General features: G+C 47.5%; 1 protein-coding gene across 4 annotated transcripts in view; it reads left to right on the top strand.

Moving 5' to 3' along the window:
• The window catches only part of ILDR2 (immunoglobulin like domain containing receptor 2), a 39532-nt gene extending 30270 nt beyond the window's left edge, over window positions 1-9262 (top strand). For all 4 annotated transcript variants that reach the window (XM_080576574.1, XM_080576576.1, XM_080576575.1 and 1 more), the window contains 3 exons: window positions 614-824; window positions 1755-2436; window positions 2962-9262. In XM_080576574.1, the coding sequence (XP_080432700.1) occupies window positions 614-824; window positions 1755-2436; window positions 2962-2997 (929 nt within the window). In that variant the 3' untranslated portion in view covers window positions 2998-9262. The remainder of the gene's footprint in view (window positions 1-613; window positions 825-1754; window positions 2437-2961) is intronic.
• Window positions 9263-14507: the final 5245 nt, after the last annotated feature.

The raw sequence follows: 14507 nt of genomic DNA, 5'->3' as shown, positions 1-14507 counted from the left end.
GATTGGTATGTCAGGCCTCCAGATGTCAATGTGCTTGACGGGGTAGAGACTGACAGTGATTCAGACAGTCTCCTACTTTTTTTTTAAATTCTTTTTTCTTTTTTTTTTTTTGAGGGGGTTGTTTTTGTTTTAACTGAGCAAGTCAGGCCAAATCCAGAGCCAGCTTGTCTCACACCAGGAAAGGGGGAGGTGGCACAATTGCTGGGATGATGCACCACCAAGCACAGCGCCCACCTCGTGAGGGTGGAGAGCTCACAAATGCTAGCGAAGCAGGGCTGAGGGGGGTTTCTGCACAAAGGCTGAACTTTGTTGTCTGAACACAAGCATCTGATGCCAGTTGAGATACCCTTAGAATATCCCATCTGGCTACTGGTTAACCAGTTCAGAAGACCTGTAGGTCCAACACCAGCTCTGTGTCCAAACTGAGCCACAGGAGTCACACAAGGGTTTGGACCTTGGGTTCCATTTTGATTTTTTTTTTCTAATGGAGGACAGCTCAGCTTCTGTCTGAGAAATCTGCAGGCTTTCCACAGCCTTCCTGTCCTCTCTTCTCCTCTCCCATATGCTACTAGGTAATGCCTATCTCATTTCTTTTCTGCAACCTCCCCTTCAGATAACAACACCATCTCTGAACTCAGCTCTTTGCATGAGGACGACTTGAACTTCCGACAGCCCTACCGCCAGGCGCGGAGGAAACCTCTGCCTCCGGCAGGAGACCTGGATGGGGATGCTGAGTACTGGGCAGGAGTGATCGGCGGGGGCAGCACGTCGAGATCACAGGCTGTCTCTGATTACAGAGATGAGAGGGACAGTTTCCGGCACAGGTGAGGAGTGCTGTGTTTTGGAGGCTACTGTATCTGCCAAAGCAGTAAGTTAAGGAGAAGGGACAGATGTACTGGTAGCTCTTCTCCATTTCCTGCTGCTTTGGTCTAGCCTAGTAGGACGGAGGGGTTGCAGCTGGAGAGAAAGGTTCAGATGGAAGGTGGCTTAGATGAGGACAGAATCGATCTGATTCCTACTGGTCTGCTGAAGCCTCCCCAGCTGGGCAGTGCTAGGTACTGACACCATTCCAGGTAGGATGTAAAAGTGAGATAAATAGGAAACAAAGTCACCTTCCCATAGTGCTCCCTTGAGATCTGTACCTGATCCCTCAGGCACTTCTCAGTGCTGGTGCACTGTGTTAGGAGTCACACCCTGGTGCTTTGGTGCACCAAGACCTGTATTCCAGGTCTGAAGGACTGGCACTTTGGCACCTAGAAGAGATGTCATGTGCTTCTTCCCTCATACCAGCAGCCTAGTCCCTCAAAAGCGATGGCAGGGATTTACTTCCATCAGTACTGAGCTGTTGTGCCAGTTCACTCCCTTTAAACCTGCTTCAAAAGTACCCTCCTGTGAGCTTCTGTAGCCAGGTTCTTGGGTTTTCCCTGCAGGACATACACCCACAAGTGCTGGGGCTAAGGGAAGAAAGTTCAGCCCTGCACAGTGGAGAACAAGGAAGGTGCATCCCGGGGTTAATCTCTGGTAATGTCAAGCATGTAGAATCTGAGCTATCCACACCAGGCCGCCCTTACAGTCAGCAGAGAGAAGTAGGCTTTTCTAGGATGTGATACATCTCTTCCTACGGAAGGGGATGAAAACAGGTCAGATGATTCATGCCCCAGGAGCGCCTGTTTCCTTCCATGGTCTCTGAAGGCTGCCGAGGGGATGAGTGCAGCTGAATCCTGGTCTCTAACCCTACCTTTTCCCTCCTCCAGCCAGCAGAGATCCAAGTCCGAGATGCTGTCCCGTAAGAGCTTCTCTGTGGGAGTGCCGGCCGTCTCCATGGACGAGCTGGCAGCCTTTGCGGAGTCCTACAGCCAGCGGGCCCGGCGGGCGGACAGCCAGGAGACTCGGCGTTTCGAGCGCTCGGAGTCGCGTGGCGGAGGGCTGCACCACCAGGACAGCTCCCTGGAGGAGTACTACACCAAGCGCAGCAGGGGGAACCGAGAGCCGCTGACGGACTCGGATCGGGGCTGGTCGTACAGCCCGCCCCGGAGACGGGCCCACGAGGAGAAGCACCTGCCCCGGCTGGTGAGCCGGACGCCCGGAGGGAGCCAGAAATACGATCACTCCTACCTCAGCAGCGTCCTGGAGAGGAAATCCCGGAGCTACGATGAAAGCGGTGACCGTTGTGAAACCCCCTCAAAGCTGAGCTCGCAGCCCAGCCAGAGAGGAGGGGGAACGTATTACGCCTGGTCGCCACCCTCTACCTACAAGCCCGAGCCGTCGCAGCAGCAGTCGCAGCAGCCGCTGTCGTCTGACCAGGAGGAGGATGGGGAGGACACCCTGCCTCCCTACAGCGAGAGGGAGCTGAGCCGAGGCCCTTCGTACCGGGCCAGGGAGCAGGCCTACCTCAACGCCTCTGACAAGAAGAGGAAAAAGGAGCCCAAGAAAACAGTGAGGCCATGTCTGGTGATCCTGATCCAAATACGCTGAGGCGTGAGCCGCCAGGCGGGGGTCACAAAGCAGAGTTTAGGAGCAGGGGGCTCTCCAGGAGATGGCAGAGCATGGATGGAGTCGGAGTGTGGGGAACCCCAGATAGCATGAGGAACCCTGCGAGAGACCTCAGCGGGATTATTATGAAAGGGGTGAGGTGACAGATGCCTGTGGGTGTGTGCGCACGGCCGCGTGCACGTGTGCCATGCACACCAGAGGCATCTGTCACCCAGGATACCAGCAAGTGCGAAACATCCTGCCCCAGTCCGGGCTAGTGAGGGCTGATGAGACTGTGGCTGCTGGGGAGGGGAAGCCAAGAGCTCGGGTCTTGGCCCTGAGCAAAGCGGCCTGTGCAAGAAAGAACAGGGGCGTGAGCCTGAAAAAGTTGTCACTCTCCGGTTGTGTCTCTGTCAAAGCAACACCTGTCTCTTTGTCCGTTCTGTGGGTGGTTTCCTATTGACACTTGTCTCCTCTCTTTCCTCTCAGAACGATTTCCCAACGAGGATGTCCCTCGTGGTGTGAAGTTGTGGACATGTCATGTTGATGGGCTGGATACCACGAGGTGACTGTGGTGGAAAAGATACAGAGCAACAAGCAAAACAGGCCCCCGTGAACCTTTGCAGCCACCAGCCTGGGACTTAGTTTGAATCATTTGTTTCATCAGGGGAGCAGAGGCTTTCCTAAGAGACAGACTCCCACGAACAGCGCCTGATCTCAGAGGCTCTGGGAGTCTGCAAAGAAAATGAGGCCAGGGCTCTCTCTGGCACCCTCCATTCTGCGCTGGAAGGCAGCCACGTCCCTACTGCCCCTGCTGCCCTGAACTACGAACGAGGCTGCCTTTGTGCCTCTTGCCCTGTCTCACGTGCAGGGAGAGGCCCGTGTGCATACATACCTCTTGCTCTCTCTGTCTCCTCTCTTCTCTGGATCAATATCATCCCGTGCTTGTACTTGGAGCCTATTCAGCATCATCCCCATGCTGGGAGGAGGCCTCGTTCTTACAGCTGCAGACTGCCTCCAGTTGATCAGGCCCTAAATTATGAAAGAAAATCTACATCGTTTCAGACACCATAGAGCAGGGACTGATGAGGTGTTTCTTTGGCAAGGGCTGAACAGAGAGAGAGAGAGAGAGAGAGAGAGGGAGAGAGAGACAAGTATGGGCTGGTTTGTTCAGTATATTTAGTTATGTTCATTTTGTGATGAGAGTTGCAAGTGAGATTGATGTATTGTTTTGAAAGTGGATCAAAGTAGCTTTTCTTGTGATGAGAGCATGATGTGTTTTTCTCCCCCATCCCCAACTGTGATTTGTTTTGATAAAGTTGCATTTCCTTGCAGCTGAGCTATGGCCCTGTAGAGCTTCAAGCTAGAACATCTACACCACCATATCAGAAGCAGTGCTCTAGCTTTGCTGGCATTCTGCTTCCAGCATCACCAGACCTCTCTGCATAGCGGCCTTTTTGTTTTAAAGAAGCAAAAGGGAAAAGATTGCAGTGAGAAGGCTGCAGATCTTCATTCTATGCTATTGGTATCAGTCCTTTCTGGTCATTGTTCTCAGGCGCTGAACAGAGCAGTAAGAACAACGGAGAAAGAATTAACGCTGTGGATGAACACAAGCTTTGAAAGTCACCTTTTTCAATTACAGTCGTTTCAGTCACTACAGTTGTGACATGATGTTAGTGGCTGTTGCCTCAGGAACAGCTGAATTTGGAAGTGAGTGCTTCGCACCATCTGGAAGCCTTACAGTCTGGATTTTGTAGGGTATAATGCAGTCATTTTTTTAAATTTTTAGCTGCTAAAATCATAATGTGAGGGAAAATGGTGGGAATATTCTAAGGTCCAGTATCTTGACCACTGTCAGGCCTAGAAACGAATTAGTGCCATATTGTGTTATGGACATTGTCAGCCTCTGAAATACCATCTCTCTCTTAACTCTGGAAATTTGGTAGCTACCTGGCCTCAAGTTTGTTAGGTGCTCACTCTAGCAATACGTTTTTGAACACTGGATTAATGAACATCACTGCAGTTCTCCATAAAAATTGCAGATTGCTTTCTGTACTACTCTTTCGCCATATGAGTTCATCAGGAATGGTCAGAGGAGAGGATGAATGATCTCCACAGCTGTCTTGACATTCCAGTTTTTCACACTAGGTGAATGATACAAGGATGTCTTTCTTCTCCACACTTCTCTAGTGGTGAGTGCAGATTTGTAAATTCTAGTCCTGGGTCTTCCAGGCCAAAGAAGGATTAGCCTGTAGGGGCGTACTATACCTGTCTCTGCTTTGCATTATGGCTGGAGAGACTAAACTGTAAGTATTTTGATCTTTTCTCATCTTTAATGTACGTTCCTAGGAAAACCACAGGATGGTTAACAAAAGGCTGGCAGGTGGTTTCCATCTGAGGTCTCCAATGCCTCGAGAAGCATACAGAGCTACATTACGTGCCATTTAAAATTAAATATTTCACCTCTGACATATGCTGATACAGCCAGCAAAACTTAATGTTTTGTTGGAACAAAAAACCTTGGGAGCCCCTATGTTACGATTTTAGGGGAGTTTATCCTGCTGTCCTTTCATCAGACATCCAGCAGACCCAGGAAGCATTTTACGTGGAGATTTGAATGTGTGTCTGCAACAATAATTGTGTCAGAAAGGGGGCAAAACAGCAATTTAACATTCTCTGACTACTTGTATCTTTTAAATCACTCTGAAAGCCAGAGCTTTCAAAATCTCATTTCATTTGTGTCTGTCCCTTATCTCAGTCACTGTAGTTGATTTGATCAAGCCCTCAGGAATGAGTTGTGTATATTAAAAATGCAATCCTTCCCCTCATTTATCTGAATCACTTTTGTTTGCTTGATGCCTGGTACTTTAGTGTATTTGCACACTGTGTTTAGGAAGTTGCCATTTTATTTACCTAGCATGTAGAAAAGTAGTTATAAGCTAATTCTCTTAAGAGAACAATTTTAACCGTAGAAACAACTGTTCGTAAGAACTGTCCAACATTGCTTTTGAACCCAAGTACCTGGAGTAGTATTGAAGATTTTATGATTAGGGATTCTACAAGTTTTACCAGATGATAAAAAATTCAGCCTCAAAAAAAAAAAGAGCAGGTCTTAATTCCCTAAATTCAGATCTGGGCAGCACCCATCATTTGGCTGTGCCTTTGCTCTAAAATTTTACATTTTCCAAATACGTTAGCAACCAAATCATATCTCCCTACACAAATCTGAAGGAATTCTCAGTTACTGATGGTGTCTGTCCTGAAGCCATCTTTATTTTTCCCACAGGAAATGTGTCTGCATTGGCACCAAATGGACCATATCAGAAAGCAAGGGGTGACGTAGAGCAGGGCTTTCATCTCCATAGCTACATAGCCCTAATGACTTGTGACTCTTGGGTAGGCAACGGAGAGGAACGGCGAGCCAGAGGCTGATGGAGGGGCTGTGAGGAGTCACTTGTTTCAGAGAGGAGGTAACGGTAGCTTTGTGCCTGCACCATCGTTCAGAGCACCTGCAGAACGCAGGCATTGGAAAATAATGAGCCTGATTACTGCACTTAATCTGACGTGGGTGTACCCGGGTCTCAAATTATAAATTTTCCAGTGATCAATTTTTATTGCTGGCATAAAATTAAAATCCTTTTCATACAGGATATGGGTGTCTGAGTCATGTCAAGGATGCAGATGGTTTTGTGGCCTTAAAATGAAGCATCACAACAGTGACTAGCTAAGAAGACAACTAAGATGATGAGTGAATCCTGTAAAAAAATTATGAGCCCTCAGAGCAACAGCAGGATCAAGCATCAGCAGTAAATCTGGCTGTGCTGTCGAAAATGTTATCTGGGCTACTGAAAAAATTTTGACGGGATGGGAAAATAAATGCCAACGGTGATGACTTCTCAATAATCCCATTATTCCTTTAAGGTACATTGTAAAATTTCCGTGTGGTGGGTTTAGTGCAAATATCCTCAGACCACTCCGCTTCCACTGAAATGGAAAATTAACAAAACTAGCACCTTGAATACTTAGAAACTTGGAGGAACTCCAACATACATCAGCTCAGCCAGCCAGCCAGCATTATTCTTTGTGTTAGCATACAATATAGGGGAAAGAACTGAAACTGTAAACATCATAGACCGAGTTATTAAGTCAGAGACAGACATCAGCAACGTGACCCAGGCCCGGCTCACCTTTTGTGAAGTGTGTGCTGTTTCCCTGGAAGGTTTCTGCTCCTGCTTCGATGCGAGGGCCCCTCAGCAGCTCACTGCATCGTGGCTTTGGCTCTGGCTTTTGACTCTGTGGGTACCACTGCCAAGGACCAGCAGTTACCCTCCTTCCCTGGCCTTTTTTTCTGACAAGCCCACTCTAGGTGGGTAATACCAGTTCTCCTGCAACAGAAATGAGACGAATGGTTTTGCAGCCAATGAAGACTTTAACATATGAATCTTCTTCAAAGAGTCACCTAAAACTGGCCAGAGAAATTTGTGGGAGGGAGCAGCAAAGAAAGTATCTGGATCAGGCACCTTAAGATGAAACTGGCCTTCTAAAAATGGAAAATTCTCATTCTCAGATATTTTTTTTTCGAGGAGTTTTAGGAGAGTTAACCACACATGGATGGCACCACTGGCATGTGACCAGCCTCCTGGCATTGCTCAGAAGAGCTTTTCTCGGCCAAGTTGCCAGCCTACTCCTACGGTTGCAGGTTGCCTTGAGCGCAGTGACTGCTCCCTCTGCATGTACTCGGAGGGGTCTGTATGTCTCATTTAGCTCAAGGTCGCCTCCAAAGCTGCTTCTCTGAAGAGATGCAGGGCAGACCCTGGGCTGTACAGATAGGGATCCCTAAGAAGGAGCACTCACAAAAGATTTTGCAAGCCAAACATAGCCACAAACTTTTATAGGCACATGGACACAGTGTTTATCATGCCTGGACTATTCTGAAAATAAACACAACGTCATGGAGACTGTTCCACTGAGGAAATGCGTAGGTCTACCTTCTTTTTTCTCTAGGGGCCTTTGACATGAAGTTGTGGGGGAGGATCTGCTCTGTGTCACTAAATACAGGTTTGGGACATGTGGAAATGAAAGCTGAAGTGGATATAGCTCATTCCTTGACTGGGTCTAGGAGCAAAGAGGCCTTTGGCATAAGCCAGGTGCTGCAGAACTGACCCCGGCTCCTGAAACCTGCGGTACAGCACCTGCATAGGCGCTTTCTGCAGCAGCTGTGCCGCTGAATTCATCCTCATCTTCACTTAGGGCTCATGAAGCCACTTTCCCATTGCCTGGGAGATCAGGAAAGACATCCCTGTACATAATGAGATGTGTCGGCTATCAGTCTTGATACCACCTCAAAAATGCCAGCTGAATTACCAGCATCAGACACAGAACAATCTTAAGAATAAAGTTATCTGCTTCTAAAGGAAGGAATCTGCCATGACTCCCATTCAAGTTCTCTTGTGATCTTTATAATTGCTTTTGGACATTCGCCCCAGCCTGTGCAGGGACCTTTGCCTCCTCTCCCTTTCTGCGTGTCATTTTGTGTCATGCTTGTAATCCCTCTCTGACCACTCTGCTTGCCTTGACTATTTTCAGATAACCTTCAGCTTCACACCTAAAGGTTCCAGTCAGTTTAGATGTGGACCAAGTGGCACTTTGAAAACAAAACAAAACAAAACAAAAACCCACAACAACAAACACCACCAAAGAAATAGAAACAAAACACTATAAAGGCAAAAGTACAGAAAACACAAAAGGAAACCCCAAACCTGCTATATATTTTCTAAGCCCAAGCAAGGATGTTACTGGGAATATTTTAAAAATTCTAGCTGAACACAATTTCAAAACAAGTAAATATTGTTTTTAACCCCAGGGCAGCTGCAGTAAGCTCTGGAGTGCAAACAATAGAAGCAAATCCCTTCAGATTTCATTGTCCTTGGTGAGAGCAGTGGCAGAGGGAAGCAGTGTTTCATGAGTCATAGAAAGCAAATGGGATTCCAAGATGCTATTAGTTACATTTGAGTTTAAAAGCATGAATTAAAAGTTGACAGGCTCATTTAAAAAACAAAATTCAGGTCAAGGAAACGGCAGGGTTTTCATCTCCAGCGCCTCTTGCTGGATCTCTGCCACACCTGCTCACTCTGAGAGAAAAACCTTTTTATTTTTTTTCCCCTGCAAAGCCTTTACTTGTGCCCTGAGAACCACGTGCCCTCTGTGCACGAAGCACCAAATGAGTGTGCAGGTGACAGGAGGCTCTTTGCACCCAGTCCCCGTCACACCCATGGAGCACCAGCGCTGCCCCCATCACGCATCCCAACAGGCGGCCGTGGCTCTGCTGTACAAACCGTGCAGTGTAGGGTGCTGGGTGGGAGCCAGGTGCCCCGCTGCCATGGGCTTTTCACAGACCCTGTTGAAATCCCCAGCCAGGGATATAGTCTTCTTGCTGTTTATCAAAGAGCTATGTTTGTTTTGTTTTCTATTTTTTATTGTGGTTGCTTATCTGCACCAACTATTTTTCCCCCATTATGCAGTGAGTGAGTGGCTTTCTTTGTTGTAGTCAGCTTTTGCTATTTTCCTTAGATTTCCTTTCTCTCCTGTAATTAATCTTCAAAATGGGGGATGGTGGTAAGAAAGACCTAACAATGCTCTGTACAATGAAATTACAACACTTTTATAGCTTTTTGGGACACATCCTCATCCCCAGTTACCAAGCATTATACATTTACCATGCTTGCAGTTTCACAGTTGTTGCTTTTGAGTTGTCACCATGGCGAATAAAAGCAGGAAAAGCTACCACTAATCTGCCTTTTTATTATCCTGTAGGCAAAACAATTTGCCCACTTTTTGCTAAGAAATGAGCAGTTGACATGAGTGGTTTTCAACCTTTTTTGATTAATGGATGATACAATAAGAATTTTCCAGTGGAGCAGCAGAGCCCTTCATAAATATCCTAGCTCATGGCATAACGTAAAGGAGCACGTTCTGCCCACCCTCCCTTCATACATGAAATGCCTTGAAGTACCCTATGGGGCTTCACTGGATTCTTCCCTGGTTTTGCAGACCTAAAAGCTTCTTCCCTGCAGATTTTATCGAGAAACTTTACCTTGTTTTTCTACAGACACGTTCTCTCATTTTGGCAGTTTGACCTTTTTGTCCTTATGTCTGCAATACTGTGGATTGATGGTTCTCTCTCATAAGCAAGTACCTTCATTCAACCCCTGTCTCCCTGTTGTAAATAACGGATGTGGATTCTCACAGTTTGTGGGTGTAATCTGAACAGCATTTATGTGTTCAGATCCCTATCTGCCAGGCAGTGCCAGCAGACAGGTACAGGAGAAAGAAGAGCGTGCAGCACCGACGGTGCAAGGACCGTCATCTCCCCGCTCTTCAGTTGCCTCCTGTGAAGGGGGAAGCAATGCAGAGCCGCCTGCTCCCTAGGGCAGTGCCGGCCGGGCCCTGGCAAGCCCTGTCCCACTCCTGCTGCCACTCACAAGTGCTGGGCTGCGTCACCAGCGGCCCCGCTATGCGCTGAGCCCATGCCACGGCTTCTTTCCTTGGCAAACGTGGATCCAGACACAGGCTCAATCCTCACATTCATACCCTACCAAGCCAACAGCCGTGTCCCCCGGCCTACAGACACCTGTAAGCGAGCTCCATCCTTGGAGACCCACCAGGCCCCCCAGCTTAGAGCACAGTGCTGAGGGGACACACCCCTGCCCAATGCTGCCCCTGACCCCTCTGTGCTGGGGAGAGGACTTGGGGGGGGACTCGATTCTGTCCACACTTGACCCGCAGCTGCCTGCCGGCCTGGTCACCCACTTTGCTTTTGGATGCCCCCTCACACACTGTGGGGTGGCTCAGGCCTGGACCCTGCTGCTCCACTGCTGACGATGGGGACAGGCACCCAGAGGCCATGTGGTAGTGGCCCTGTCCGTGATCCAGGCCAAGGGCTCAGAGGCTCTGACAGCTCTGCTGGTGTCTTCCAGCCACCCCCCCCCCCCCCCCCCCCCGTACATATGAGGCTGCTCTGTGTTCAGATCCAGTTGGGCCTGCGAGCTCCGCTCTAGGTGTGGGTTGCTGTTTCAGGCCCATTTCTAAATTAGAGAAATGAGCATGAAAAAAAAAAAGCCTCACATGGCAAAGGACCACTTATTACAAGAGGCGTTGTGCTTTCAGTCAGTCCTCAGTGTGTGGTAGAAATCCTTCCTGGTTACCTCCCAAGTTCGCTTCCACCAGCCCCTCTCCAGAGCAGCTGTTGGTGATTTTTTTGTTTCCCTTTTATAACATCTTCTCTGTGAGCAACAGATTTGTCAGCATATTTACCTCTCAATAGGTACTCCAGGGTAGCGAGAGTCTGAGCTCCAACTGGATGCATTTTATACTCGAGAGCCTGCTAAATGGTTAATTTATTTAGTATCACAGAACTATAGCACGGCTTGGGTTGGAAGGGACCTTAAATACCATCCAGTTCCAACCCCCTGCTGGGCTTCCGCATGGGCAAGGATGAGTCCCTTGAAGTACAGGCAGAACCTGTTTCTACAGGCCTCAGTCCTGCTCACCTTGGACTTACAAGTTTTGGCAAGGACTTTAACCTCCAGGAAGGTGGAGATCAGGTAAAATTTAAAATGCTAAAGGCTTTACCTCTTACAGATATACTGTTGTGCCCTACCTATGGACAGCTGCACCTATTTGTCATCAGTAAATCGATGTACAACCACAGAAAAGACACTGGTGGTCCTTGCAAACAGCATCCCTCCTGACTGGAGGATGTAAGGCATGGCTAAAGCAAGTCAGCCAACAAGCACTGCCCAGAGGCCTCTGGTGCTATGGGACTGGCATGGCCCCACCTGGCTTGCTGCTACTTGCCATAGACTCCCCTTAGGGAGCAGCCCCCTGCCAGCACCTTGACAAGGAGCACCTGCCTCTCGTCTTCAGACCGGTAACATTCTGCAAGGAGGATGAGCTTAGCTATATAAGCTCTTCCTGGTTTATCTTTGAAGTTTTTGGCAATTTTAGACTTTGAAGGATAGGCCTGTACAGTTAAGTTTGAGAAATACCTACCTAAAATGCAGGACTTTAAAAGTCTTTTTGTGTACCTGGTTACTGTGACTAAGCGTGTGCTGAAGGGATGTATGGGCCTGCTACCTGGAACAGTTTTCTTTAGGACTTGGAGTTCTGCCACCTAGTGCTGAAACCATCAGCAGAGTCAAGTGCCCAGGATTTGTGAGGAAGTGAAACAACTCAAATTAGCAAAAGCAACCTGCAAGCATCTCGGTGCAGACTAGTTACAGAGACTGCATTGTGCAGCGCCAAATGATGCAATGCGGGACCTGCATCTCTGCTGAACAACTAGGCTGCCAAGACCAAGAGGAGAGCGATTTGTCCCGTGTACAAATATGCTTTCACCTATGACTGGTGTGACAGAACATGTGTGGGTAGCAGACTTGGAGACTAAGGTACACTTTAAGTAGTGCTGGAGGAGCGAAATATGTTGTTGTTTTTTTCTCTAGAAACATGTTTTTATATATAGTCATTTTTGTGTTTAGTTTCTAAGCAGAGAGATCAGAGGCTGCCTTCTGTTCAGCCCAATATGGTGCCTGAATAGGAAATGTGACTCCCCAGTTTCCATAGCATGTAACTCAGGCTGGTTCTTGTAAATAGCTGTAAAAGGAAAGTTATTGCAGCAGAGCTCTGTAATCAAGAGGTCTCCATGAATGGCCTGCTCTCCTGATATGAAACACTTCTTAATCAAGATAAGATACCATATTGTAGCTGAAAGAAAAGTGTCTCAACTTCCCTCATCATAACAAGGAGTGGAGTTACAGCGCTACCAACAGCATGCGGTATTAGAGGCCTTCAAACAAGTTAGAAGTCTAAAAGTTTCGACATGTGGGCATGTGCAGCACAATTTTCAAAACAAATCTGAAAAGCATTAGCATAATTTTATATTACTGCGAAGATCTTTGAAAGGAGAAGTGCAGGTAGTATTGCCTGGCAGACCTGAGATCTGGGCCCTTCTGTGAAACGCTCAACTTGTAGGCAAATCAATAATAATACTTAATTAAATAAAAAAACACCCACAGCCTTTGCAGCTAAGCTTAACTGGTTCCTGTTTGAGCATCTCAATTACTCTGATTTCATGATTAATTTTGTTCCAATTAATAGCAAACCATGGTCAAAATATTAGATAAACTGTTTAAGCTGCTGAGGGAGGACACTGTGAAGCAGCTGGTGGTGAGAGCCTGGAGGAGGACAGGAAAGCAGCTGACTTCAGATAAGCACTAAAAGCAAGCACAGGAGTAAAATGGGATGTGTATGCTGGTGTACTTCAACACATCAAGTGACAATGCAAGGAACTGAGAAATGCTGCATGAACGTCGATAATCTTAGCTGATTACTCGGGTTATGTCTGTACCGGTGTATAATATAGTCCCAGGGAGTGAATGCAGGTGCCCAGTCCCTGATCATCTGCTCTGCATAACAGATTTGTGCACTTCTGTGCTGTATTGCAGAGTGAAATTGCAACAGCCCACAAGCAGTAGTTCTTAATTGCTCCTAAAGGACCACCAGTTGAGCAGGGCAGTCCGCTAGGATATCCTGCAGGATATGTCTTGGAGCACAGGGAACAGATCTACCAAGAGCAACATGTGGGCAGTGCCCTGTCTCGCTAGGTGGCAACCTGGCACTTAGGTAATGTGAGAACCAGCTCTCCGAAATCATGCTGCAGTTACAGGCAACTCCTCACAGCATTTTAATTGTCTTTCCTGGAAGGAGGCTGGCCCCAAAATGGCCTACTGCCCTTCCTGCCTGCTGTACCTGCTGAATGCATGACTAAGAGTATATATATGAAAGGTGCAGGAGAGAAAATGTCCTCAGCTGTTGTTTCTTAATATGCTGACATTTCAACTCAGAGGCAAGAGAGGTTTTCAGCCAGTTTATGGGGGAGAAAAGCAACTGCCACTTAGAATCAATAACCTTTTGGATAACAGGACATGCACTAAGGGCACCAGAAATGAATTGTAGTTTCCATCATGCTGTGGCACTGGGGGTACACGTCCTCCCACTGTGGCTGGGGGAATGCAGAAACAATAAAGGCAATGTGTCAGGCCTTTCCAGGTCTGAGGTCTAATCTTCCCTAGAAACATTGATGAAAAAAACAGACAAACCCAAACCTGTAACAAGGAAACATCTTATATGATGTCTTGTTTGGGAACTAACAACAGTACTGGCTATGTTATTTATTTGCTTGTTGGCTCATCCATTTTTCTCTGTCACCAAGCCTCTCAGTGGTATGCACCCTACTGCTCGTGAGGCTGTGGTCTAGGCTGAACTCGTGCAGTTTAAAATGAACTCTCTGAAGTCTTTCATTTTAAAAATGTGGATCACTTCATGGATTTGATTTAGGGCACTGCCATGTGAACAGTTAGTCCGCACAGTTACATTAATTCAGGCTCTGGGGGAGAAGGTGGGAGTAGAATGAAACCAAATGACTTAAACCATCTCTACTGCCAGCGGAGCATGAAGCTGAGCCCTCCACGACACCAGCTGGAGGTTAAGGGAGGTGTAGATGTGCCCGCAGTACTCAGCCAGTAATTCTAGTCACATTGCTTTTGCTCACAGCTTGTTGTTTTCCCCAGGATCCTGCGCTCTTTGAGATGGGCCTTCTCCTGGCCCTTAGTGATAACTGCTATTTGGGAGCTCATCTCCACCTGAAAGCTCACTGTTAGCATTAGGCCCATAAGCAATGCTGAAAATAAAAATTCTATAGCACAACAGATTCAATCACTTCATTTTCTTGCCTGAAGCACACGGTGATTTCTTCCCCTGTTTGGCTCCGTGGGTGGAACAGGCATTTCAGTATACACTGCCACGTTCATTACAAGGAGTTCTTCCGTGCTAGAGATATTAACATCTTTGTTATTACTGCCAGTTCTCTCCTCCCCCGTACCAAGTGGTCGTCTGAGCTAGAATTCCTTTTAAGGACAGATTCCCAGTAGTAGTATTTTCCTCCTCAAAGTGAAGATCGTCTCTTCAGAGGTCAGCTC

The sequence above is a fragment of the Anser brachyrhynchus genome, assembly GCF_964034855.1.
Source record: "Anser brachyrhynchus genome assembly, chromosome: 1".
NCBI classification, from domain to species: Eukaryota; Metazoa; Chordata; class Aves; order Anseriformes; family Anatidae; genus Anser; species Anser brachyrhynchus.
This window is presented reverse-complemented; position numbering and strand designations above follow the sequence as displayed.